At 44.0% G+C, this 24,364-nt stretch overlaps 10 protein-coding genes across 10 annotated transcripts; 4 read left to right on the top strand and 6 right to left on the bottom strand.

The window, feature by feature from the left end:
* Positions 1–3,630: 3,630 nt before the first annotated feature.
* On the top strand, positions 3,631–6,278 carry RhiXN_11692 (Retrotransposon-derived protein PEG10; the record flags this gene model as incomplete). Its single annotated transcript, XM_043331507.1, has 3 exons — positions 3,631–3,879; positions 3,909–4,787; positions 5,922–6,278. 3 exons carry the CDS (start codon positions 3,631–3,633, stop codon positions 6,276–6,278), a joined length of 1,485 nt encoding a protein of 494 aa, XP_043185017.1.
* A 1,850-nt stretch (positions 6,279–8,128) lies between these two features.
* RhiXN_11691 (uncharacterized protein) lies at positions 8,129–8,618 on the top strand (the record flags this gene model as incomplete). The annotated part of the gene is made up of 3 exons (XM_043331506.1): positions 8,129–8,452; positions 8,510–8,562; positions 8,615–8,618. The coding sequence occupies 3 exons, from the start codon at positions 8,129–8,131 to the stop codon at positions 8,616–8,618; spliced, it is 381 nt and encodes a 126-aa protein (XP_043185016.1).
* A 968-nt stretch (positions 8,619–9,586) lies between these two features.
* RhiXN_11690 (uncharacterized protein) lies at positions 9,587–10,053 on the top strand (the record flags this gene model as incomplete). The annotated part of the gene is made up of 2 exons (XM_043331505.1): positions 9,587–9,778; positions 9,832–10,053. The coding sequence occupies 2 exons, from the start codon at positions 9,587–9,589 to the stop codon at positions 10,051–10,053; spliced, it is 414 nt and encodes a 137-aa protein (XP_043185015.1).
* A 340-nt stretch (positions 10,054–10,393) lies between these two features.
* Positions 10,394–13,428, bottom strand: RhiXN_11689 (Retrotransposable element Tf2 protein; the record flags this gene model as incomplete). Its single annotated transcript, XM_043331504.1, has 2 exons — positions 10,394–11,845; positions 11,923–13,428. The coding sequence occupies 2 exons, from the start codon at positions 13,426–13,428 to the stop codon at positions 10,394–10,396; spliced, it is 2,958 nt and encodes a 985-aa protein (XP_043185014.1).
* Positions 13,429–13,832: 404 nt separating this feature from the next.
* Positions 13,833–14,150, bottom strand: RhiXN_11688 (Zinc finger, CCHC-type; the record flags this gene model as incomplete). The annotated part of the gene is made up of 1 exon (XM_043331503.1): positions 13,833–14,150. One exon carries the CDS (start codon positions 14,148–14,150, stop codon positions 13,833–13,835), a length of 318 nt encoding a protein of 105 aa, XP_043185013.1.
* Positions 14,151–14,281: 131 nt separating this feature from the next.
* Positions 14,282–17,479, bottom strand: RhiXN_11687 (Retrotransposon gag protein; the record flags this gene model as incomplete). The annotated part of the gene is made up of 3 exons (XM_043331502.1): positions 14,282–15,013; positions 15,311–15,607; positions 17,333–17,479. The coding sequence occupies 3 exons, from the start codon at positions 17,477–17,479 to the stop codon at positions 14,282–14,284; spliced, it is 1,176 nt and encodes a 391-aa protein (XP_043185012.1).
* Positions 17,480–17,650: 171 nt separating this feature from the next.
* Positions 17,651–18,907, bottom strand: RhiXN_11686 (Transposon Tf2-1 polyprotein; the record flags this gene model as incomplete). The annotated part of the gene is made up of 2 exons (XM_043331501.1): positions 17,651–18,604; positions 18,683–18,907. The coding sequence occupies 2 exons, from the start codon at positions 18,905–18,907 to the stop codon at positions 17,651–17,653; spliced, it is 1,179 nt and encodes a 392-aa protein (XP_043185011.1).
* Positions 18,908–19,532: 625 nt separating this feature from the next.
* On the bottom strand, positions 19,533–20,317 carry RhiXN_11685 (Transposon Tf2-7 polyprotein; the record flags this gene model as incomplete). The annotated part of the gene is made up of 2 exons (XM_043331500.1): positions 19,533–20,027; positions 20,072–20,317. The coding sequence occupies 2 exons, from the start codon at positions 20,315–20,317 to the stop codon at positions 19,533–19,535; spliced, it is 741 nt and encodes a 246-aa protein (XP_043185010.1).
* A 399-nt stretch (positions 20,318–20,716) lies between these two features.
* RhiXN_11684 (Transposon Tf2-1 polyprotein) lies at positions 20,717–22,051 on the bottom strand (the record flags this gene model as incomplete). Its single annotated transcript, XM_043331499.1, has 1 exon — positions 20,717–22,051. The coding sequence occupies one exon, from the start codon at positions 22,049–22,051 to the stop codon at positions 20,717–20,719; it is 1,335 nt and encodes a 444-aa protein (XP_043185009.1).
* A 570-nt stretch (positions 22,052–22,621) lies between these two features.
* RhiXN_11683 (uncharacterized protein) lies at positions 22,622–24,148 on the top strand (the record flags this gene model as incomplete). Its single annotated transcript, XM_043331498.1, has 6 exons — positions 22,622–22,691; positions 22,985–23,198; positions 23,249–23,606; positions 23,660–23,844; positions 23,898–23,930; positions 23,986–24,148. 6 exons carry the CDS (start codon positions 22,622–22,624, stop codon positions 24,146–24,148), a joined length of 1,023 nt encoding a protein of 340 aa, XP_043185008.1.
* Between the last annotated feature and the right edge of the window lie 216 nt (positions 24,149–24,364).

The raw sequence follows: 24,364 nt of genomic DNA, 5'->3' as shown, positions 1-24,364 counted from the left end.
CTAGGGCCAGTTCTATTGGACTACTGAAGGGTCACCGGTCGCGAGTGGGCGAGACACAAGTGAACGAGTGCGAACAGGTAGGGGGGGTGTATGCGGCAAAAACGAGACAAGACGAGCAGACACAAGGCGGGAATGGATGTCGCGGTTGCGCACAACGCGTAGTTAGTAGCGCGTTGCAAGCGAGAGCTAGGCAATAATGACCGGACGGACAGATCTCATTCGTGTATCACACGGGAGGGGGCAAGTACGAGGCCTGAACGTATAAGGGACCGTCTATTCGGCTAGTGCAGTATCTAAAGAGGAAATAAAATAAATAAAATCCAGTCGCGCAGTTGTGGCGGTGGCGGCGGCCGAGAGTTTGGGTTCTGCGTAGCGGCTCTTATACAGGAGGAAAATCAGGAGGGACAAGTATAGAGACAGGATAAAACCCTCGGAGACGGTACTTATTGGTATGGATACTAAGCACCATTACAAATTATGTTGGCTCTTAGACCAAATTTAACTGAAAAGAGCGTACAAATCTTGAGCGTCTTGTTGCTTCACAGAATATCCTTGCGTTTGAAACTCCCGCTATACAAGTGAGAGCTGCGTCCGGGTACTTCCCAGACAGCAACACAAACAAGATGTTCAAGGAGATACTCAACATTGGATAAGTTGATGCATGCATGTACTATCTGGATCTTCCATGTGCTCATTGTTTAGAAACAAACTCAAACTGTACAAGACTTATTAAGTATGTGGAGTTGTGCAATAGTGCCTATGGAGGACACAAAACATATACCAAGCCAATCAGGCCAAAGCATATGCCTGTACTACTTGGTGTGTGTGGTGTTTGCACACCATTTGTAATACTTTGGTTTGGTGCTTATGCCCTGTGTTCCTTCTCTCACATAATACATACAGCAAGCACAACATGCCCTTACACTGTTGTACACCAACTGTAATGTTGGGTACTTGCTAGTGGGCAGGCACTTAGGGCCATACTACTACACTGCAAACTATCTCAGGCTATACCACCGCTGCTTAAGGCAGTCTACTGGGCACTATCTGTAGTGATGAAGGGCCCAAGGCCAGAGGCAGGCTAACTACTGTTGGTGAGGGGCTATAAGGCCCAAGTATCTACTGTTAGTGAAGGGACTTAGGGTCCCAAACTACTGGCTGACTGCTGAAACCTGTCTGAATGGTAGACAAGGTAAAATTGACTTGGGGTCTCCAAGCAATTTTCCTGCTGTATATGTACACAAGAGCTAGCTAATTACAAATTGATAAGTTGTGAGAGAAGAAGTTCTAAAGATAGGGAGAAGTGTGCTGTGGACTGTGCAGAAGTGTGGAACATGTATAAGCACCCTTGGCACAGCATCTTGGCAGGTCTTGGTGCAGCATCTTGGCAAGATAAGCGCCAAAATCATGTGATTGAAAAAGTAAAAGGAGAGAGTTTGTAAAAAAAAGTAAAAAAATCAGAAAAATGAGGCAGTTACAGTGGTATAACTTGTAAGGGGTGTAACATTGCCCCCCCTTAAAGGCTCTTGGCAGCATCACAAGCCTTTCTGAGTCTAGACTGGTTGAAGCACTTGGCTTCCTCTTTTGAGTGTTCTAAAAGCTCTTTGGGTTCTGTTATGGAATGAATAATTTTGTCCTGGACATGGTCACATGACCAGTACAAGTGGTTGCATGCTGGCCCAAGCCCAAATTTGGGGGGTAGCAGGTGTAATCATGGGTTGTCAGCAGAGGAATAATAGGGCTCTATGGCTTAGTGGTCAAGCTGGTTCAATTCCAGCTAGTTCTATTTTCCTCTGTTTATGACAAATTTAGACATATGCACCCCTAATTGCCAATGGGGAATAGTGCAAACTGGAGTAATCACACTTGCTCTATCCAAACATGGGCATGCACATTACTATATTTGGAAACTGGCAGTGCTACAAGACCTTTTATACTTTATTTCCTCATTGTGCTTGCATATATACACATTTGATCATGCAAAATGGTCATACTATTACTCCTATGATTTATAACATTTTTTGTATCATACATTTATATGTAGGAACAGTACTTACAGACATAGAACAAGTGCAAGTAAGCATGCAAGCACCAGTGCTTAGTAATTGCAAATAAGTGCCAAAGGTTGGCAGGGTGCACCAACACCAATATCTTGGCAGGAAAAAGGCATATTACTATGCAGACAAATACCAATAGGTCAGAGGCTCTGGCATCTCACTTGTTGTACACCACTGTAAGGTGGGTACTTGCTAGTGGGGCAGGCGCTTACAGCTGTACTGCTACAGACAAAATATAACAACTAACTATCTAAGGCTATTCTACTTGATGCTTAAGGCATCCTACTACTGACTACTACTGACAAAGGGGCCTAAGGCCTGGGAGGTGTGGTAGGTGAGATGGAGGGGTGAGTTACTTCTGACACATGGGGGCCGGCTACTTAGCTGGCTGGGCTGCCTCCTCAATGGATATGAGACAAGGTAAAATTGACTTGGGGCTTCCAAGTGATTTTCCTGCTGTATAAATAGACAAAGAGGTGCTATGTTACACCCTTGTTATATATACCACTGGAATTGCCTGTTTTTTTCTATTATTTTAGTATTTTTTCCAAACCTTGTACCTTATGTTTTTTGATCACGTGATCTCAGCGCTTACTGTGCTGAGATGCTGCACCAAGATGCTGTGCCAAGGGCGCTTAGGGGAAATCCACGCTTCTGCGCAGGCTGCAGCACGCTTCTATTGTACCTTCTTTACTTCCTTTCTCACAAGCTTTGACCACCTGTAGATAGTTTCCTTGTGTATAAATACAGCAGGAAAATTGCTTGGAGACCCCAAGTTGATTTTACCTTGTCTATATCCATTGAGGAGGATGTTTCCCAGCCAGCTAAGTAGCAGGCCCACAGTAGTTACTGCACTCACCCTCTACTTCACTCACCACACCTCCCAGGCCTCAGGCCCCCTTGCCATTGTAGATAGCCCAGTAGTCACTGCCTTAAGCGGTTAGTTAGCAGTCAGAGCCTAGATACAGTAGTTAGTTAGCTTTGCAGTGTACTAGTTACAGCCTTAAGCGCCCCACCCACTAGCAAGTACCCACCTTACAGTGGTGTACAACATTGTAAAATTGACTTCTTGTAGACTTGATCAACAAACAAGAAGACTCCTAGTACTAGCACAAGGGAAAAAACCGTGATTGGGGCCACCTTGTGGGACATAATAGTCAAAAGTCCTCCACCCCCATGTAGTACCAAATTGCTATAAGGCTAACAAGTCCTATTGTCTGCATACCACAAGTTTTGCCAGAACTCTGCAGTTAGCAACCCTAGTCAGCTGGAGTACCTGCTTGCAAAAAACCCGCTCATATCACAATTGCCAGATCTGTTGATTTGTTGTAGGGATTGTCCAACACTAGGTATTTGATGCAAGGGTTTAGCACACATACTGCATAAAAACTGCTCATAAGTCCTGCATCAGGCACACCCTTCCCCCACACTGTTTTTTACCATTCCATCCACATACTCTGGCATCCCTCACCCCTACTCTTGTCCCTCCAGCTGCTCCAGTAGACGTTCCATTCCTACCTGTTCCCAACTGCCCTCTTGCAGCCCATCTCCCACTTTGCAAGACTTGCCAAGGATGGAACCAGAGCTGTCCCCTGCTGCTCTCCTTGAGGCTATCACAGCCCTCCATGCCACAGTCAGGTCCTTGCAGGACCAAATCCACAATCAAGGCCAACAGCTTGAAGAACTTAAGGCCATATGCAAGGAAACCGCTGACCTTGTCAGCAACAAAGATCAAGGAGGCACCCAAGCCCAGCCTGGCCCATTGACTGGGCCTATCACCCCTCCTACCCAATTGGGGGGAGAAGCAAACACTCCAGGAACTGTTAGGCCTGGACTCAAGGCCCCATTCAGACCGTCAAGGGGAACAGGTTACAATTCAGAAGAGGAAGAGGAACTCAGAAGGGCTCCCAAAAAGAGCCTTGCAATACGCCTAGGAGCCTCAGCTCCCTTACCCCCTTTGATTCAGGGTCCTCCATTAAACAACCCAAGATGGAGCTACCGGACCCCTACAAAGGGGACACCAGAGGATGCAAGGCCACCCAGTGGCTAGACAGGATGCTCCTTTGGGTAGCCCTCCATTGTGACCAATTCAACAAGGAGGAACAAATGGTTGTGTGGATCCTCTACCACATGACTGATAAGGCTGCTGATTGGGTGCTCCCCATCATAGGGGCTATTATCAAGGGCAAAGGGAACCCTCCTACCACCATCCTGGCCTTAATGTCCAGATTCAAGGAGGCATTTGCCAACCCCAATGCCAAAAGGGCGGCTGCCAGAAAAATTGCCACGCTGACTCAGACAACAACCACATCTGAGTACTCCACCAAGTTCTGCAACCTTATGGCGGAACTGGACTGGAACAAGGAGGTGTACATTGCCCAGTTCACGCGTGGCTTCCATTGGAAGGTCAAGGAGCTCCTGTCCACTAAGGACAACATTCCCAATGACTTGGAGGCTATCATTGCCGCCTCCATCAAGATCAACAACACTTGCCAGGAGAATGAGGAGAATCAGCCAAAAAAGCAGCCTGCCAAGTCCCTGGCTACTGTGGCCACTTCCACTTCCACCACCACCCAATGGGTCCACCTATTGGAGGATCCCAACTACATCACACCAGAGGAAAGGGACCACTGCTGCACATCAGGGCTTTGCGTGAAGTGTGGCCAAAAAGGGCATGGCATCAAACAGTGCCCTAATGGATGGAAGGCAACACTCAAGGAAGTTGCCAAGGTAGCAGAAGAAGAAGGGTTGGGAAAAGAGTAAAGTCAAGGACTGCTGCCAAGCCCCCAACTAAAATGGACAGTATAGATAATTTTGAATTTGTATCTCTTGGATTGGATTCAAATAAAAAACCCTTGTTATTCATTAATCTATATGTCCAGAACCCCCCGGCAGACCCTATCAGAAGTCTCATAGACTCCAGAGCTACTTCCAGTTTCATTTCTCCCTCCATTGTTGAAAAATACAAAATTCCAAAAACCCAACTCAAAAATCCCTGAGTTGTGAGGATGCTAGACAGTACAGTATCTCAGACTGGTTCCATATGGCACCAGGTCCAACTTGCAGTCTCAGCCAGCAGCCACCCCCATTCCATTCCTTTCCTAGTCTGTCCCCTTGGTAATACTTTGGCCATCTTAGGCATGACGTGGTTAACATTGGAAGCACCCCTTATTGACTGGTAACAGGGCCTTGTCACATTTCCTGAACAAGTACAGACTGCCTCAGAAGAGGAAGCAGACCCAAACCCCTTAACAGACCTCCCTGCTCAATATCACAAGTGTCCTAGACATCTGTAAGGACATCAAGGGTGCAGGTGCTTGCAGCTGGGTGTCTGGTACAAATATACCGCTTAAGGCGGCGGAGTCTACCCTACAATGTCTAACTACTAATCTACAGTGACCAAGGCCTTAAGGGAGTGGCTAACTATGTATATACAGTGGAGTTGACGCTTAAGGCATTGTAAGTACTTAGTGGATCTGGCTGTAAGGCCTTGTACAAATGGTGGATGCAACAAGAGGTAATTGACCTGGGTGTTACCATGGTTGGTTGGCCTCCTTATATATTACAGAGTGTCCCAATTACAAATACATTGGTTGTGGGAAAGGAAGCTATCTATGTGAAATAAGAACCCTGCTCTGCTAGCAGCCTTACTCATGCATACGTGTCACTGACGTGTCATAGTGGTGTCATCAGGTGGAGGTGGCTGCATATGATGAGTAAGCGCAGATGGGGACGTGGCTTGGCGCTTAGTGTATGATATAAGCGCCAAGATCACGTGATTGAAAATGTTGTCTGTTCTGTTTTGTCTAAATTCAAGAAAATTGGAATAAATTCCGTGGTATTGATTGTGTCTACAACAACAAGTTTGCTAAGGTGTTTGGAGAAGAAGAGTTCAAGGTACTTTCACCCCATAGGGAATATGACATTGCCATTGACCTTTTTCCTGATGCCAAACTCTCCCCTGGCCCAATCTATGGCATGACTGATGCGGAATCCAAGGCGCTTAAACAACATATTGACAAAGAGCTAAAAACAGGCAAGATCCGCCCTAGTACCTCCTCAGCAGGCACCCCAGTCATGTTTGTGAAAAAGGCTGATGGTTCTCTAAGGCTGGTTGTGGATTATCAAAAGCTCAACAAAGTAACCCACAAGAACATGTACCCACTCCCAAGACAGGACAACCTCATGGCAAAACTAAGACATGCCAAGATGTTGTTATAGAGTAGGGTTTTAGGGACTATGTAATTAAGTACAAAATATAATAAAGTGATTAATAGATCAGTTATCTATGGATATAAAAGGCAATAGACTAGCTATATAAGGGTAAATTAGGTTAGTAATCAGGGTGATCCCTACACTTAACAAGTAATCAAGCAATTACTGCAGATGCAGGTGGTTGGTTATGCTTATACCTATAGTATGAAAGTTAGTATTGAGTCTTAGTTACCTACTAGAACTTATCTGGATTTGTTAGTAATTTATTTGACTGAGATTGCACTAAATTAAAGTGTATATGCTGCTTTCAAGGCCTTAAACTCTCCCAACTGACTTACTCAAGAGGTTCAGGGTTGCCCTAGAGCCTTTCCTAGCTACCCAGTATCTGTTGGGACCTTGCTCAAGGCTATATGCGCCAAGATGCTTTACAGGTTAAGTTCAGTGAGCTTAAGAGGCTAAGAAAGCAAAATAAGACACTCTAAACTAAGTAAAGAAGATATAATAGATCTTCAGGTTCACACAAGGGATGAAAAGAAGGGTAAAAGGAGGATGTATTCATAGGGTCTCCCTCAGGGGCTTTATATACCCCAGAGGGAGAACAAATAACTATATACATGATGTACAAAAGAGGAAGTTACATGAGAGGTACAGTCTGAGCTATTTGATACATAAAGACCAATTAGTCCCAATAAGTCCTAGTGAGATAGACCCAAGGCTATTTACAGAATGTTCTAGAGCATACATGACTAAATTACATTAGTGTGAATGCTAAAAATAGCCTTGAGGCAAGGTAGGATCTCATAGAAAAAGCTAGAAACTTAAATGGTTAGTATCTCCATCAATTTGGCTCAGAATCAGACAATTCCTTTTTGGGAACTGAGATGCCGGAGCCTTTGATCTATTGGTATTTGTCTGCATAGTAATATGCCTTTTTCCTGCCAAGATATTGGTGTTGGTGCACCCTGCCAACCTTTGGCACTTATTTGCAATTACTAAGCACTGGTGCTTGCATGCTTACTTGCACTTGTTCTATAGTCTGTAAGTACTGTTCCTACATATAAATGTATGATACAAAAAATGTTATAAATCATAGGAGTAATAGTATGACCATTTTGCATGATCAAATGTGTATATATGCAAGCACAATGAGGAAATAAAGTATAAAAGGTCTTGTAGCACTGCCAGTTTCCAAATATAGTAATGTGCATGCCCATGTTTGGATAGAGCAAGTGTGATTACTCCAGTTTGCACTATTCCCCATTGGCAATTAGGGGTGCATATGTCTAAATTAGTCATTCCATAACAATACAGCCACAAGCGCCTGCTGCCTCAACACCCCTTACAGATGTCTAGGACACTAGGTAATCAACCTTACATTGGTTGCAAACCATTCTGCACCCACCACCACTGAGACTCAACCACCAAGAAGAGTACCTGTACTAGCACAACCAAAATCACATGATCAGGGCTACCTTGCAGGAAAGAATAATCAAAATTCCCCCACCCCCATGTAGTAGGAAATTGCTATAAGGCAGGATACTCCTATTGCCTGCATAACCTTGGTTGCTGCACCTTTTGTCAGCAGAGCTAGTCAGCAGATCCACCTGCTTGCAGAAACCTTGCTCCATATCATGCCTGCACACAGCAGTTGATTGTTGTAGAGACTGTCCAACGCTAGGCAGTTGAAGCAAGCTCTTAGCAAGAGAACAATAAAGTGCTCATAAGTCCTGTTATAGGCACCACCTGGCTGTTGTAGCCCCCCTCATTCCCATTTGCCCACCATTACCTTGTGCACCCCCACCCACTCTTCCTGACAGGCCTCTTCCCATGCTGGCTGCTCCTACCCCATACATCCCATGGCAACCCGTTCCCGGCTGCCCTCTCAAGCCTGCTCCCCTATTGATCAAGGGGACATGGGACCCTACCTTCCATCAACTGCCACTGTTGAACTTGGCAAAGTCTCCCTCAAGCGTGTCATGCAACTCCTCCTTGACCTCCTTGGCCATGTTGAGTGCCTTGAGCAGGAAATTGCTGAGATCAAGGAAGCAGGGATCAAGACCCAAACAAACATGGAGAACATCTCCCAAACCATCAATACTGTCAAGGATGGGCTTAGAAGCCTCCAATCCCAAGGGCCCCAGACACCTGAGGGTGTTGAAGAATCAGTATCACAGTCTATAGTATATAATCCTTACAAATGTATTTACAGATGTTTGGATGTATACTTCTTATAAAAGTTTTGGTATTGGCTCTTGAGTACCTCAGTTCACTATTCTACAGTCAAACTGAGGTACGTTTTATCTTTCTATATCATTCTATCAAATGTGCTTATCACCATGTAGATAACTATTGTTTAGGTAGATATATGCACAGAGTTCACTATTCTACAGTTGAACTGAGATAACTATTGTTTAGATTTTATATCATTCAAAAGGTTATGAGCCCTGCTGGATGTCATAACCCATATCTGGAGGGGTTATTACCATATATATCCACTGTCAAAGATATATATAGTATATATGATGCACAGTGATATATTAATAATATAAGTTGCTGGGGGACATTGCACTCCCCCTGCCCCCCTAGCTGCGGGCCAATGTTAAGGGAGCCCGCAGGCAAGGTCTGAATAATATATTATTATAGAAGAGATTATGTCATCCCCCCCCCACCTCAAATCCGTAGTAGTTTAGTATAGTATTTGATAAAGGACTGGAGGGGGGAGGTCATGTGACCTGGACTTAGAGAATATCACTAAGTCCAGCCATGTTGACCATAAGTCTCTTATATATGGGAACCTGGAGGTTCTGAGTGCATATGTGCGAGTATATGCGTGCTTGCGGTCATGTTGGTGTGCAACATGAGTGTGTTGGAGGCTTGACAAGGTCAGGACTCATGGACAGAATGGAGTGGGTCATGACATTGCCCCCCCTTTTGCACATAGTTTAGGGGACATGAACTTGTGCCATTAGAAAAGATATCTGGATAGATATCTTATTAGGTGTCAAGTTCTCCTAAGTACAATTGTGCAATGAGTTGTTCTGAGGTCACCTGACTTGTTCTTGGTCATGTGATCCTTGTTGGAATGTTATTTTCTTCCTGTGGGAAAGTTCCCACACTACAGTCTTTGTAAAGCAACTTCTCAAGTCTTCTGGAAGTTCCTGGTTAGCAACATATTTCATGGTTGCTTGGTTACTGTATGGTGCCATTTTATTGTTCAGAAAGGATTGGTATAGTAAGTCATTTCCCTCTGACTCAGTCTCTTGGCCCCCATGGTATAAAGAATAGGGCAGTGGGAGGTGGGATAAGTCATCAACATGTCTCAATGCCCAACTGCCAGCGCCACTCCCTCCACAGTCTTGGATTCACAGCCTTCAGGGCTGTTGGATGCCACCCCCTATGTTTCCCAGATTGCATCTACTGTGTGGCAGAGTCAAGAGCTGCCTCTGTCACAGCTCACTCCCAGGACTCTCAAAAGAAGGTTGGATCTGGACTCCCAAGAAGAAGGAGTAAGTGGTCTTGTTTGCTAGCAAAATCCTTTTACTAAAAGATAACTGTAAAGTCACAGATATCCTGCGTGCTTCCCCCCTTGTCCAGGCGTTGGTTAGCAGTGCTCAGCAACAGGGAAGACTTAGAAAATGGAGGAAGCTCCATTGTCCCATCCATGGTGTCACAACTCAGCTCGGACCTATGGTTCAAGGGGCTTAAAGTCCGTGGCACTATCACCAATGGACTAGGAGACAAAGAGGGGCGACTAGGGCCCAGGGGTTATGGATATGGGTAGAGGGCAACAAAGGCCTGGTTGGTGATGCTTAAGTAATGTGCACTATGCTCAACAAGGGAGCAGGGCAATGGGTAGGTAGGAGTGAGGATGAATTGACAAAGAGGTCAAGTCTTGCTGTTCTAGCGGCAACTTGACCTAGCTTATATACAAGAGAGGAGCCACATCAAAAACAATATTACAAAACAGTGAGTCATTTACAATTTCACATCATATATCAAATATGTCACGTGATCTTGATGAGTCATAAATATATACCAAAAAAGGAAACTATCTCAGAAAAAAGGTAGAAAATAGTAGAAAATTATGTCATGCCAATTAAGGTCATGACATTACCCCCTCTTCAAGCTCCAACTGCCTCAGGATGTTCCTTATAAAATTCCTCTAAGGCTTCTTGAGCATTCCCCACATTGTCTGTTGGTTCCCATGAGTTACTTCCTTCGTCATAACCTTTCCACTTGACTAGGTACCAGAGTTTTCTTGATTTCCCCCGTCCTTTCCATTTGCTGTCTATGATTCTTTCTACTTCGTATTCCTCTTCACCTTCTTCTGTGATAATTGGTGCAGGTTGAGGAGGATCGCGGCCATGGGGATCGGGGTGAAATTTGGTTAGGAGATTGATATGGAAAACTGGGTGTATGCGCATTGTGTGAGGTAGTTGTAGCTTGTATGCGTGCAATCCAATTTTCTCAATCACTAGGTAGGGGCCTAACTTTTTATGGCTAAGTTTGATGGACGGCCTATCAGTAGATATGTTCTGATGGCTTAACCAAACTTTATCCCCTACTTGGATTTCTTCTTCTTCCCTGTGCCGTTGGTTGTAGAAATATTTCATTTTTTCTTGTGCTAAAGATAATGCTGCTTTGACTTTGTCGTAGCCTTTTTCCAGAAATTCTGCATGTTCGTCTGCATTGGGAACTGTTTCATCTAATTTTTGTCCAATAGTAAATCGTGGGTTCATCCCATAGCATATTTGAAAAGGTGATTTGCCTGTTGATGTTTGTTTCAGATTGTTGAGGGCAAATTCTGCTATGGGTAATAGTGAGACCCAATCGGATTGGCAATGATTTCCAAACATGCAAATAAAAACTTTGACTTCCTGTTGGATCCGCTCCATTTGACCATCAGTTTGGGGATGATAAGCTGTGGAAAAAGTAGGTTTGATATCCAATCTTTTATACAAGTGTCTGATAAACTTGGCGTTGAAGTTGGGGCCCCTATTGGATACTGTACTCCTGGGTAGTCCGTGCAATTTCCATATGTACGACATAAAGAGGTTGGCTATATCAATAGCAGATGCTGTGGAATGGGTAGGAATAAAATGAACCATTTTAGAGAATCTGTTGATGACTGTGAATATTGCATCAAATCCTTCCAACGTTGGTAGTCCCACAATCATATCATAAGCTATATCTTCCCAAGGGCGTTCCGGAATTTGTAATGGTTTTAACAAGCCTACAGGTACTTGATTTGTGGGTTTGGATTGAATGCAGGTTTCACAATGGCTGACGTAAGAGTTGACAAATTTTTTTAGGGATGGCCAATAGTAATTTTGTGAGACAAGTTCTAATGTCCTGGCTTGTCCTGGATGTCCTGCAGCCAATGCGTCATGCCTAGATTCCACAATGAGGTTCCTGATGGTGTCATCCTTTGGTACAAAGATTTTCCTTTGATGCCATAGTAACCCCTCCTTTAGTTCCCAATCTGTGACTTTTTCCTTGTTCTGAAGCTTGTGCAAGATCTCTTTAAGACGTTTGTCCTCATAAATTGCTTCGCCAATTAGATCATTAATTTCCTGATCCGGAGTGATGGATAAAATAAAAAATTCCGGCTTCAGGAGAACCTGGTTCTCTACCCCCCTTCAAGGGGTACTAAATCATAGCGTTGTGAGAGGATGTCCGCCTTTTTATTCTGTGCCCCAGGTCTGTAGATGATTTGGAAATTATAGTCGACTAAGAAGTTGGCCCATCTGATTTGCCGTTTATTCAGGGATTGAGATGTGGAAAAGTATTCCAAGTTCTTGTGATCCGTTAGAACTTGAACTGGTAATTCTGATCCTTCCAACAAATGGCGCCATTCTTTAAATGCCCTAATGACTGCTAGCAATTCTTTGTCAAAAATATTGTAGTTCTTTTTGGCGGGTGACAGGGATTTTGATAGATATGCTACAGGGGCCAGTTTCCCTTCAGGGTTGCGCTGAGATAATATGGCTCCTGTTGCGTAGTCGGATGCATTGCATTCCACATAGAATTGTTTTGTAGTGTTGGGCTGTAAAAGCAAAGGTGCTGACGTAAGACATTTTTTTAGATCATCAAAGGATTGTTGTTCCGCCTGTTCCCATCTCCAAGTACTGTCTTTTTTGAGCAGGTTGTACAGAGGTCGTGCCATATTACCAAAGTTGGGAATAAATCGTCTGTAAAAATTTACAAATCCTAAGAATTCTTGAATATTCTTGACATTCTTAGGTGTTGACCAATTCATAGCGTCTGTAACTTTAGACTGATCCACTTCTATGCCAAATTCGGATATAATAAACCCTAAGTAATCAATTTTCTTGACGTGGAAATGGCATTTCTCAATATTACAGAAGAGGTCGTTGTCTTGTAGTCTTTTGAGCACTTCTTGTACATGGGCTTCATGATCCTTTTCATTTAGAGAGAAAACTAGAATGTTGTCTAAGTAAATGATGACATAAACATCTAAAAGATCCCGGAATATTTCGTTCATCATGTCCTGAAAAGCCGCCGGCGCATTTGTCAATCCAAAAGGCATAACCAAGTATTCAAATAGTCCGTATTTTGTCTTGAAGGCTGTTTTCCATTCATTGCCTTCCTTGATCCAGACTAAATTATATCCTGCCTTGAGATCAAATTTGCTAAAGATTTTAGCACCTTGTAATTTCTCAATGAGATTCTGTGGCAAGGGCAGGGGATAGACGTTTTTCTTGGTCATACTGTTCAGACGCCAATAGTCCACACACATGCGTAACTTCCCATTTTTCTTTTTGACAAATAATATGGGAGAGGCCATAGGGGATTTAGACGGTCGGATTAAACCTGCTTTGAGTTGTTTCTCAATGGTTTCTTTAAGTTCCGCATCCTCCCTTGGACCTAAACTGTATATGGGACCATGTCGTGGTCGCGCATCCGGGAGTAACTCAATGGCGATATCGTAAGGACGGTGGGGTGGCAATTTGGATGATTCTTCCTCAGAGAAGACCTTGGAAAATTCTTGATAAGGTAGTGGTATTTCTTCTACTGCCTTGAGTTCTAAGACAGCAGGTACAGACAGACAGTTATTGGAACAATATAACAAGTTGAAAACAAGTGTATGTTTTTCCCATGATATTTGGGGATTGTGCTTTCTTAACCACGACATCCCTAAAACTAATTGATGGTTGCCAATATTGGAAATATGACACTCTAATTCTTTGGTGTGGTTGCCAATGGTACATTTAAACCGAGTAAAATGAGTGATTTGGCCAGAATCAATTTTGCGGCCATCAATAACGCGTAGTTTCTTGGGAATTGGATGTATATAAGTTGGAAGCCAATAGGTTTCTATTAAAAGAGGGTGGATGAAGCAAGAAGTTGCCCCAGAGTTGATCATGGCTTTTCCTTGAAAGGGTTTAGCCGAAAAACTTGATTTTTGGGTTTTAGGAGTCTCACACGGATTTGCAGAGAACAATGCATATATTTGAGATGTATTACATAAAGAGAGTATTTCGAAATCATCGTTTACATAATGCAAATCCGCGAGCATACAGCCAAGTGCCTTACTCCTTAGTCAACCTTGGCTTTTCCTTTTCCCGACTCTTCCTCATCAGAGACAACTTCAATTCTATTTTCTTCTTTAGGCCTTTCCCAAGACCATTTGACATTAGCCACATGTCCAGACATGGGCTTAGAGGGACAGTTGCGTGCAAAATGGCCCTTTCTGCCGCACACATGGCAGGTTAGATTTGCAAAACCCCTTCCATCAAGATCCGTGGGGCCTGGACCCTTGCTTGTGGCTAACACCGGGACAGGGGCAACAATTGGTTTAACTGGGGCGGCCGCTGCAGGGCGCTCATCCTTTTTTAGGGAGGGGAATGGGATCATGGTGTCCTTGGATTCTCCATTCCAACAAACATTTGGCATATTGCCAGAGGTTGTGCGTACAATTGAGGTAATGGCGCCTTTCTTGGCGCGGCAAGTAGTGGGATCAATCATATATACATTATCCCCTACATTTAGACGTGTACAAGTGGGAGTGGAGTTGGAAGTGGAAGTGGGGGTTGCAGAGGAAGGGCGCAAGCAGTAGGAATAGACGGATTGGACAGGCAAGTGGATTCAATATGATTGGCGATTTCTTCTGCCTTGTCATAGACTTGTTGGGCAGTAGCACAACGCCACTGGAACATTGTTGAAAGCATGATGTCCTTGATTTCATTTTTGAGTCCATCATAGTACTTGTCACGCAGTGTCTCATTGCTATAACCAAGAGAGACTGAGTACTGTTGGAATTCACAAGTATATTCCTGGACTGAAGCCTTCTGCCGCAAGTTGTTCCATTTTTGCCAATATTTTTCATTGCAATTAGTGTCCACATAGTGCTTAGTAAACTCAGCCCAAAAAGTGTCAATGTCTTCCAAAAGAGGAACTGCTTCTCCCCTGAACACCTTCCTTTCTTTATATGGGCAAACCCAGTCTTTGGCAGCTCCCTCAAAATATGATGTAACCCACAAGATCTTTTCCTCGTGGGATTGGTTGGCCCCTTTTGCCCTTATATAAGCTTGGCAGGCAATAATGAAATTGAGGGCGTCTTCTTTCTTGCCGCTAAACTTGTTTGGCTTGGCAAATTTCAAATCGGAGCTAGAAGATGTAGGGGCAGGTGGGGGATTGATAGTGGTGGCAGTGCCAGAAGGTGGGGGTGGAACTGTGGAGCAAGAGGAGGATTGATGAAGAAGCTGATCTTGCACAGCCTGAATGGATGTTGCCGCCCCTTGGATTTGATTGGAGTAAAGATATGTTGGTTACGTGATTGTTCTCAATGTTCCTCTAACTCTGCCCTTAACAACGCAATTTGATCATGTTGCGCGTCATAAGATCCTTGTAATTGAGAGAATTTTTTTTTAAAATGATCATGTTTTGGGCAACCATGTTCAACAATTCACAATCAGACATATGGTCAAAGGACATAGGAGAATATACATGGGGCGGCACAGCCGCAAGAGCAGGAGTGTGAGTTTGAGAAGATGGTTAGACCATCCTGATTGTACTTGGGGGTTGATTAAGCTAGTCCCTTCCATCACGCCCAAGCCAGGCGTTGTCGTGCAATACGGCAAAGAACTCATAGTCCCAATAGTAGTGAATTCGCCCCTTCCATCTTGGGTAGCGTCCTGGATAGATGTGTGTAGATTGTCAAGCTCAATTTCCTTTTCTACTAATAGCCTGTCTTTTTCCTCAGTAAGCCTTTCTTGCTCTTCAATGGTTAGAGCAAGGTCGCGATTATGTGCTTCAAGGTTTGCAATTAAATTCCTATGTTCTTGCCTCTGTTCGTATGGTGTTGAGGCGTTCTGCAAAGGATCAATGGCTTCTTAGAATTGCAATATTTTGAACAAGGCCGGGTTCCTCGATTGGGCTATGTGTTCTTTGAGGTTTTCAATTTGACCCAAAAGGATATGGTTGATGTCAAGGAGAGTTTTTTCAAGGTAGAGATATCGAGTGACAATGGAGTATGGCCAAAAAATGGCAAAAAGAACAAGATCTAAAAAATCGAACACTAGAGTGTGTTCCCGATATAAATCGGTACTCAATCAGATAGATAGAAACGGATTTATAGCGCTAAATACTAACTGTTTGCTTCCTCACTAGCGTTAGACTATCCCTATACTAATATCAACAGCTGTGTACAAGCGTGATTATTAATTGGGTTTTTAGTAAGCGGAGATTTAGCTGACTAACAGCGTATGGCTAAAGGTGCGGACACCCTGATATGCGGACAATTGCTAGCAAGGGGCTATCCCGCGGTCTTACTGCTACTCGTATTCCTGTCTTTGATTATTACACAGGGGCTACAATGTGATAGCTATTCAGATGTTGGTGCTTATCCAAGCGTAGGTCTTGTTTGTTGACAAGAGTACGAGTGAAAAAGACTTGACCTAGTGTCACGACTCAGCTCGGACCTATGGTTCAAGGGGCTTAAAGTCCGTGGCACTATCACCAATGGACTAGGAGACAAAGAGGGGCGACTAGGGCCCAGGGGTTATGGATATGGGTAGAGGGCAACGAAGGCCTGGTTGGTGATGCTTAAGTAATGTGCACTATGCTCAACAAGGGAGCAGGGCAATGGGTAGGTAGGAGTGAGGATGAATTGACAAAGAGGTCAAGTCTTGCTGTTCTAGCGGCGACTTGACCTAGCTTATATACAAGAGAGAGACATCAAAACAATATTACAAAACAGTGAGTCATTTACAATTTCACATCATATATCAAATATGTCACGTGATCTTGATGAGTCATAAATATATACCAAAAAAGGAAACTATCTCAGAAAAAAGGTAGAAAATAGTAGAAATTATGTCATGCCAATTAAGGTCATGATGGCTCCATTGTGTCAGAGCCAACAACTACCACAGGGTAAACCTAACAAGCTATTGCCTAATATAGGACTTATCAGCAAGTAGGTCCTAACAATGCTCAAGGCAAAGCCAGGAAAGGGTAGGACAAGACCTATATAAAGTAAAGTGCACTAATGCTGTTAAGACAGCAGGGCAAGGAACCTTTGACAGGGACTGGTATGCTCTCAGGCAATACTCTTAAGTGTATGTCTTAGGGTAGGTAGGTGTGGAAGGGGATAAGAGGTTGAGTTCTGAGGCTTAAGGCTCTCAGAACCCTCCTTATATATTCAACAAGTAGAGGGAATAGTACATACATGAGCAAACACAATAACAAAGATAAGGTCACATGACCAAAGATAAGAAAAACGTGATCACATGACTGAAGGTCATGTGATAGGATTACATAATATGCGCTCAGCGCTTAAATAGCATAAATCTGCATATATCCATAAATCTTCATGAAAATAGCGCATATATTCACTATTTCTTCGACTTAGTGGATTCTAAGGTGGTCATGCCTCTAGGGCATGACACTTCCCCCCTGTTAAGGTCCAGCTGCCTCTGGATGTTCACGGTGAAACTTGGCCAATTTCTCAGGGGCATTGGCTAAGTGGGCTTTGGGCTCCCATGTGTTATCCTCTGGTCCATACCCTTTCCATTTAACCAAGTATGTTGACCCACTTTCTTGGAGTCTAGGATCCTTTCTACAGTGTACTCCTCTTCTCCATCAGCTGTGACAACTGGGGGAAGTGGGACTGGATCACGGTTGTACTCGTCTACTGGTTTTTTGTGTAACAGGGCAACGTTGAAGACAGGGTGGACCTTCATGGATTTAGGGAGGTCCAGTCTATATGAGTTCCTGCCAATTTTCTCCAAGACCTTATAAGGCCCCAATCGCTTATGTTCTAGCTTATGGGAAGGTCTTGAGGTTTTGATGTTGGCGCTATTCAGGTAGACTTTATCACCAATTCCAGCTTGGTTGCTTCCCTTCTGTTGAGATCATAGTTGTGCATTTTGTCTTGCCGCCATTTCTAAGGCAGCTTTAGCTTCAGCTTGGATCTCTTTCAGGAAGTCTGCTAGGTCATCGGCTTGAGGAACATGGCTTTCCTTGGTGTTCCCAACTGTAAAGTCTGGGTTGTAGCCATAGCACATGTAAAAGGGTGAATGTTTGGAACCTGAGTGTTTCCCATTATTGTATGAAAATTCCGCAAGTGGTAATGACGCAACCCAGTCTGTTTGCCTATAGTTGATATAGTGGCGTAGGTAGATTTCCACAAACTGGTTTAAGCGTTCACTTTGTCCATCAACTTGGGGTCTGTATGCAGTGGAGAAATGTGGTTCTATCCCCAGCCGCTTATAGACTTGTCTTAGGAACTTTGCATTAAATTGGGGGCCTTGGTCCGAGATGGTTTTCCTGGGTAACCCATGTAACTTCCACACAAAGGATACAAAGAGGTTTGCAACATCAACCGCAGTTGCATCAGAGTGCGTTGGTATGAAATGAACCATTTTGGATAAGCGGTCCACTACTGTTAATATTGCATTGTATCCTTCTGAGGTGGGGAGTCCTACAATCAAGTCATACGTTATTTCCTCCCAGGGCTTATTGGGTAAATCTATGTTTTGAAGGAGACCTTCAGGAGCCCGGTTGGAATGTTTACTACGTATGCATGAGTCGCATGCTTGGACATATTTTGTTACAGACTGTTTCATCCCTGACCAATAGTAATCCCTTGAAAGGAGGTCTAAGGTTCTGAACTGTCCTGGGTGCCCAGTGGAAGGGTTATCATGCCTGCTTTCTAAGACAGCTTTCCTGATTTCTGGCTCATTGGGGACATAGATCTGATCATGATAGTAAAGTAGGCCATTATCAATCTTCCATCCTTTAACAGGTATATCCTCTTCCAAGGATTTAAGGATTTTGTGTACAGCTTTATCATCATGCAGAGCGTCCTTATTAAATCATTAAGGTCACTATCTGTTTGAATAGCTGCAATAAAAAGCTCTGGGCTTATGAGCACAGGGTTTCACCCCCCCTTTAACCGCAGACTTGTGGTCTTCACGGCGAGAGAGAATATCTGCTTTTCTATTCTGTGCGCCCGGCCTATACACAATCCTATAGTTGTAATCTGCCAAAAATCCCATCCATCTTAACTGCCTTGGTTCAGATCCCTTTTGTGTCTGGAAGTACTCCAGATTTTTATGGTCTGTCAGTATTTTGACAGGGATACTGTTCCTTCCAGCAGGTGACGCCATTCCTTTAAAGCCCTTACTACTGCTAGTAACTCCTTGTCAAAGATATCATAGTTTCTTTCAGCAGGTGCTAGGGATTTTGATAGGAATGCAACCGGGTGTAATTTATCATCACTGCCCTTTTGATTAAGGACAGCGCCCGTTGCAAAATCAGAGGCGTCACACTCAAGGAAAAACTCCTTGTATGGATCAGGTTGGATTAAAATAGGGGATTCAATTAGAGCCTGTTTGAGAGCTTTAAAAGACACTTCTTGGCGTTCACCCACTCCCAAGGTATATTTTTTGGAGTAATTGGTATAAGGGTTGTGCAATTTTGAGAAGTTATGTATAAAGCGTCTATAGAAATTTAAAGCCCAAAAACTCTTGAACCCCTTTGACAGAGCGCAGTGTTGCCCAATCAACCGCTTGAGTGATTTTCTTGGGATCTGCTTTACTCCTTCACCGTTGGCAATGACACCAAGGTAGTCTACTTCAGACGCATAGAAATTACACTTTTCCAGGTTACAATAGCAGCATTATCCTGCAGCCTTTTAGTACCTCTTGGAGATGTTTTGTGTGTAATTCCCTGCTTTCTGAGAATATTAGGATGTTGTCTAGATATACTACTACATAGACGTCCAATATGTCCCTAAATATCATTCATGAAGTGCTGAAACGCAGCAGGAGCATTGCATAACCCAAAGGGCATGACTAGGTATTCAAACAGGCCATATTTGGTTTTAAACGCAGTCTTCCATTCATCATTCATCACCTTCCTTATCCGGACCAAGTTGTATCCAGATTTCAGGTCAATGGTGGAAAAGTATTTTGCGCCCCTTAGTTTCTCAATGAGAGACTGTATTAGAGGTAGAGGGTACGCATTCTTGACTGTATTTGCATTTAGGGATCTATAATCCACAACCATACGCCTTTTCCCATTTTTCTTGTTGACAAAGTGAACTGGGGAACCATATTTGGATTTGGATGGACAAATCAATCCTTTGTCCAATTGTTCTTTAAGGAGTTTTCTAAGTTCCTCATCATCAGATGCCTTCAAGGGGTATACCATAGCCTTAACAGGTTTATCAGGATCAATTAACTCAATCCCTAAATCAAAAGGACGGTGCGGCGGCAGTTCCGTCACCTTCATGTCCTCAGAAAATACTCCGCAAAACTGCGCAGTTCTACTGGGATACTTTCAAGTGGAGAATCCACAGTACCTCCAGTTTCCCTAGGGATGCCTTCAAGAGGTTCAATTACCTCGACACCTCCTAAGTCTTCTGGTATGCCTTCAAGGTGGTTAGAAGTCCCACCAACATTTCCCAGGATAGAATTAGAAACAGAAAGACAAGTGTTGTTACAATAATGAGAATTAAAAGTGATACGCTTATTAGGCCAGTCTATAGTAGGGTTGTGTAACTTGAGCCAGGACATTCCAAGGACTATGCTATGTTTACCTATATCAGCTACGTTACATTTCAGGACCTCTTTATGACTACCTAATTCTAAAGTAAATATACATTCTGAGTCTACCAAACCAGAACTAATGTCTCTTCCATCAATCACTTTAAGGCAACGTGGTACAGACTTTTTTGTTGTAGGTATACCATATTGTTTGATCAAGTCCTTGTGTATGAAGCAAGATGATGCACCTGAATCAATCATAGCCCATCCAAAGAAGGGCTTCATTTTCTTGGTAACCTTAGGGTTGGGAACTTGTTGAACGCAAGATGCTTGAAAATATATTTAAAGGAGATATATTATTTACAGAAAAGATTTCCAAGCTATCTAAATGTCCATTGTTTCCCTCTGATACACTGTTCCCATTAGTGTTCAGAGGTCCCCATTTTCCAACTCATCCTCAGAGATATGGGCCTCATGGCCAGAGTAGGATTTGGAAGGGCATTGATTGGCATAATGTCCCCTACCTCCACATGTTGCGCATATAATTGGTTTTTTGCCTTTAGATGAGGCAGAGTCTAAGTCCATTGGTGAGGGACCAGAGTTGCGCAAGGAGGAGGAGGGAGCCTTGGGAGCAGTGGAAGAGGTGACAGTGGCAGGGTGGTTATCCTTTTTAAGAGATTTAAAGGTAACATCCATGGTGGTGCCGTCATTCCATTTGACAATTGGAACTGCTATTCCCTTGGCATTTTGGCCAACCTTTTGTAGAACCCCCTTCTTAGCCTTTCCATCCACAATTGCATACACTTGTTCCCCAACAGACAGTTTATCCCTGGGCGCTCCCTGGGCTGCTGCTGACATAGAAGTGCTGGATTTGCTTCCAGATTGGTTTGAAGAGGAAGAGGGACCCTTGTGCTGGGCCGCAAACTGCTCTAGGCGTTGATCCACTTTAAGGGCCTTCTCTGCAAGAGTTGCAAGAGTTACAGAGGCATCTGCATGGTCATAATCTTGAACCATGAGAGTTTCCTTAATTTTGTGGGATAAGCCATCATAGAACATATCCCTGAGAGAGGGGTTGTTGTAACCAAGACCTTGAGAATAGGTCTGGAAGTCCTTGCAATAATCTTGGACTCCCTTGGTTTGTTTGAGGGTGCGCAACTTGGCACGGAAGTTCTCTGTCCTATTTTGGACATTCCAGCGTGCATTGAATTGCAGCCAGAAGGCATCCAGATTGTGGAGCCAAGAAACAGGGTTCCCTTTAACGACGTCCTCTTCCAGGTAGGGCTCAAGCCACTCATGGGCCTTGCCATCCAGGCAGGAGATAATGAAGGCAATTTGCTCATCCACCGTTGAGCCAGGATATGAGATCCTGAGATAATGAGAAACAGCAACTCTGAAAGAGATTGCCTTATTTTTGTCTGACCCATCAAATTTGTCTGGCGTTGCAAGTTTAGGAGCCTTGGTAGCCAAGGCAAGGGAGGAACCAGAAGCAGCAGCGGTGCCAATTTTGGCAATATCAGCCCCTAGTTTAACAATGAGGGCGTCAAGGTTGGTGATGCTACTATCATGGTTGTTGAGGGTAGCCTGAGTGGTGCCAATGTCTGTATGGTGGGCAGCTGCTTGTCCTATGACCAAGGATAGATTTTGGTTCATAGCCAGGAGGAGGTTTTTGATCTCCTGGGCCCACGCAGGTATCTCCTGGATATTGGTGGGGACTGACAGCGCATTGGGGTTGGCATGGACATAGGTGGAAGGTTGGGTAGACATGGTGGAGAAGGATGGATATGATAGATACTAAGTAGCGTCCTTGCTAAATAAGGCAACTTCACTACTAGTTTAGGAATAAGGGGAGGCTAGATGATTGGCCCCACTAAGCTCACAGTTTATTCTTTACGCTAATCACTGTCTCAATACCTAGCGTTGAATGCTCCTTACAACTGATCAACAAGCCTTGGATGGGCGTGATACAGTAGCAGGTTTTGCACAAGCGGGTTTTTGACTGTCTGTGACGCAGAAGAAGTCGTGGCAGACTTTTGGGTGGACGTTTGCAATGCTAGCCGTGTAACAATAACCCCCTAGTGCAACAATCACCAGTTTTGATTATTATCTGGTTATGCTGGATCACTGGTTCTTGATGGGTCGTGCCAGTACTAACACCCTAATAGCCCACAAGGGTTGGTGATGAAGAACTCAACCTAATGTCAGAGCCGACAACTACCACAGGGTAAACCTAACAAGCTATTGCCTAATATAGGACTTATCAGCAAGTAGGTCCTAACAATGCTCAAGGCAAAGCCAGGAAAGGGTAGGACAAGACCTATAAAGTAAAGTGCACTAATGCTGTTAAGACAGCAGGGCAAGGAACCTTTGACAGGGACTGGTATGCTCTCAGGCAATACTCTTAAGTGTATGTCTTAGGGTAGGTAGGTGTGGAAGGGGATAAGAGGTTGAGTTCTGAGGCTTAAGGCTCTCAGAACCCTCCTTATATATTCAACAAGTAGAGGGAATAGTACATACATGAGCAAACACAAGAACAAAGATAAGGTCACATGACCAAAGATAAGAAAAACGTGATCACATGACTGAAGGTCATGTGATAGGATTACATAATATGCGCTCAGCGCTTAAATAGCATAAATCTGCATATATCCATAAATCTTCATGAAAATAGCGCATATATTCACTATTTCTTCGACTTAGTGGATTCTAAGGTGGTCATGCCTCTAGGGCATGACACATTGGAGTCAAGGGAATCTATTGTTCCTGCAGGCCCTGAAGGGCAGGAGGACATTGGGGTTCTTCCCCAAGAAGGGAGGCGCTTCCGTCGTAAGGGGAAGTGTTATCTTCTCACTTATGCTTGTTATGTCAAGAGTGAGGAGACAAGGGAAACCTCTTGCCATGAGGTTATAAAAGAGTAAGTAGTTATACCCAGGATGTTTTTACTTTTACTGAAGATTATTCAAGTCTTGTAGATCATCTTCTTACTCTGAGGAGTGGGGCAAATTCCCTTTTGGAGTATGCCATGGGAGTCACTGAGTCCCATGACCTGAGGGAAGGTGAATGGCAGCCTGATTGGCATTGCCATGTTATTGTTTGGGCCAGGACCCTCATCTCATCAGAGGCCCTGAACCTATGGAAGTATAAGGGAGTGCGCCCTCATGAGCGTCTTCTTGTACTTAGGGATGATAAGGGAAGGTTTGCCCCTTTATCAGCCTATGAGTATCTCAAGAAAGAGGCAGATGCCTGGGAGGCAAGATATGGGACCCTTACAGAGGAGTTCTTATTAGGCCAGTGCCCTGCAGGGTTGAAGGCTAAGACCAATGTAAGTCCCTGGTTATGGAAAGAGGTTCTCAGCTGATGGTTCTCTTATTACAGCGTAATGAAGATTTTGCCTATGCCATGGAGGCAGAGGATGCTGAGGGATTTTTTGGTCGCTTAAAGGAGTGCCAACCTTGTGATATGGCCATGGGGTATAACAACCTCAAGGCTTTCACTGGTTACTTCTACAGGGACAAGGGTGCCCTTCCTCAGGGTGTATGTGAACCCAAGGCCCTTAAGAAGTAAGTCCTCTTCTTTTTCATCATAGAAGAGAATGTTGACAAGTTGTTACCAGGGCTACAGTCAACTTGCCACCTGGTGTTCAGGAGTGGGTTACTTCCAATATATTGGAACGTGACCCTGAATCTGATTGTGGTAAGTAGCGTTGCGGCCAAGACAAGTTTGACCGGGTGGACCTTGTATTGCCTCAAAAATTGGGGCTTTGCAAGGTCAGGGATTCGCCTCGTCATCAAGGGAAAGAATTGCCGGCAAGTGACCGGCCACTTGCTGGAGCTAACCAAATTAGGACTGGCGAGTCCCACTTGACTTGCATTAGTCAGCTACGGCCCGCTTCCCGACCTGGGTCTCACTCCGCTGTACTCAATTGCAGCAAAAAATCCTATTGTGCTTAATGAAATGAATAAATAAATAGTCAGCATTTTGACACAGCTTTCAATTCTGGAATTCTACAGCACATAACTCGTGAGCTGTTACAACGTCATATACCTTGCTCTTGCCTGCAATAGGCGCATATACGCGCAT

The sequence above is a fragment of the Rhizoctonia solani genome, chromosome 12 (assembly GCF_016906535.1).
Source record: "Rhizoctonia solani chromosome 12, complete sequence".
Classification (NCBI taxonomy): domain Eukaryota; kingdom Fungi; phylum Basidiomycota; class Agaricomycetes; order Cantharellales; family Ceratobasidiaceae; genus Rhizoctonia; species Rhizoctonia solani.
The sequence above is the reverse complement of the archived record's forward strand: the minus strand, read 5'-3'. Positions and strand labels throughout refer to the sequence as shown.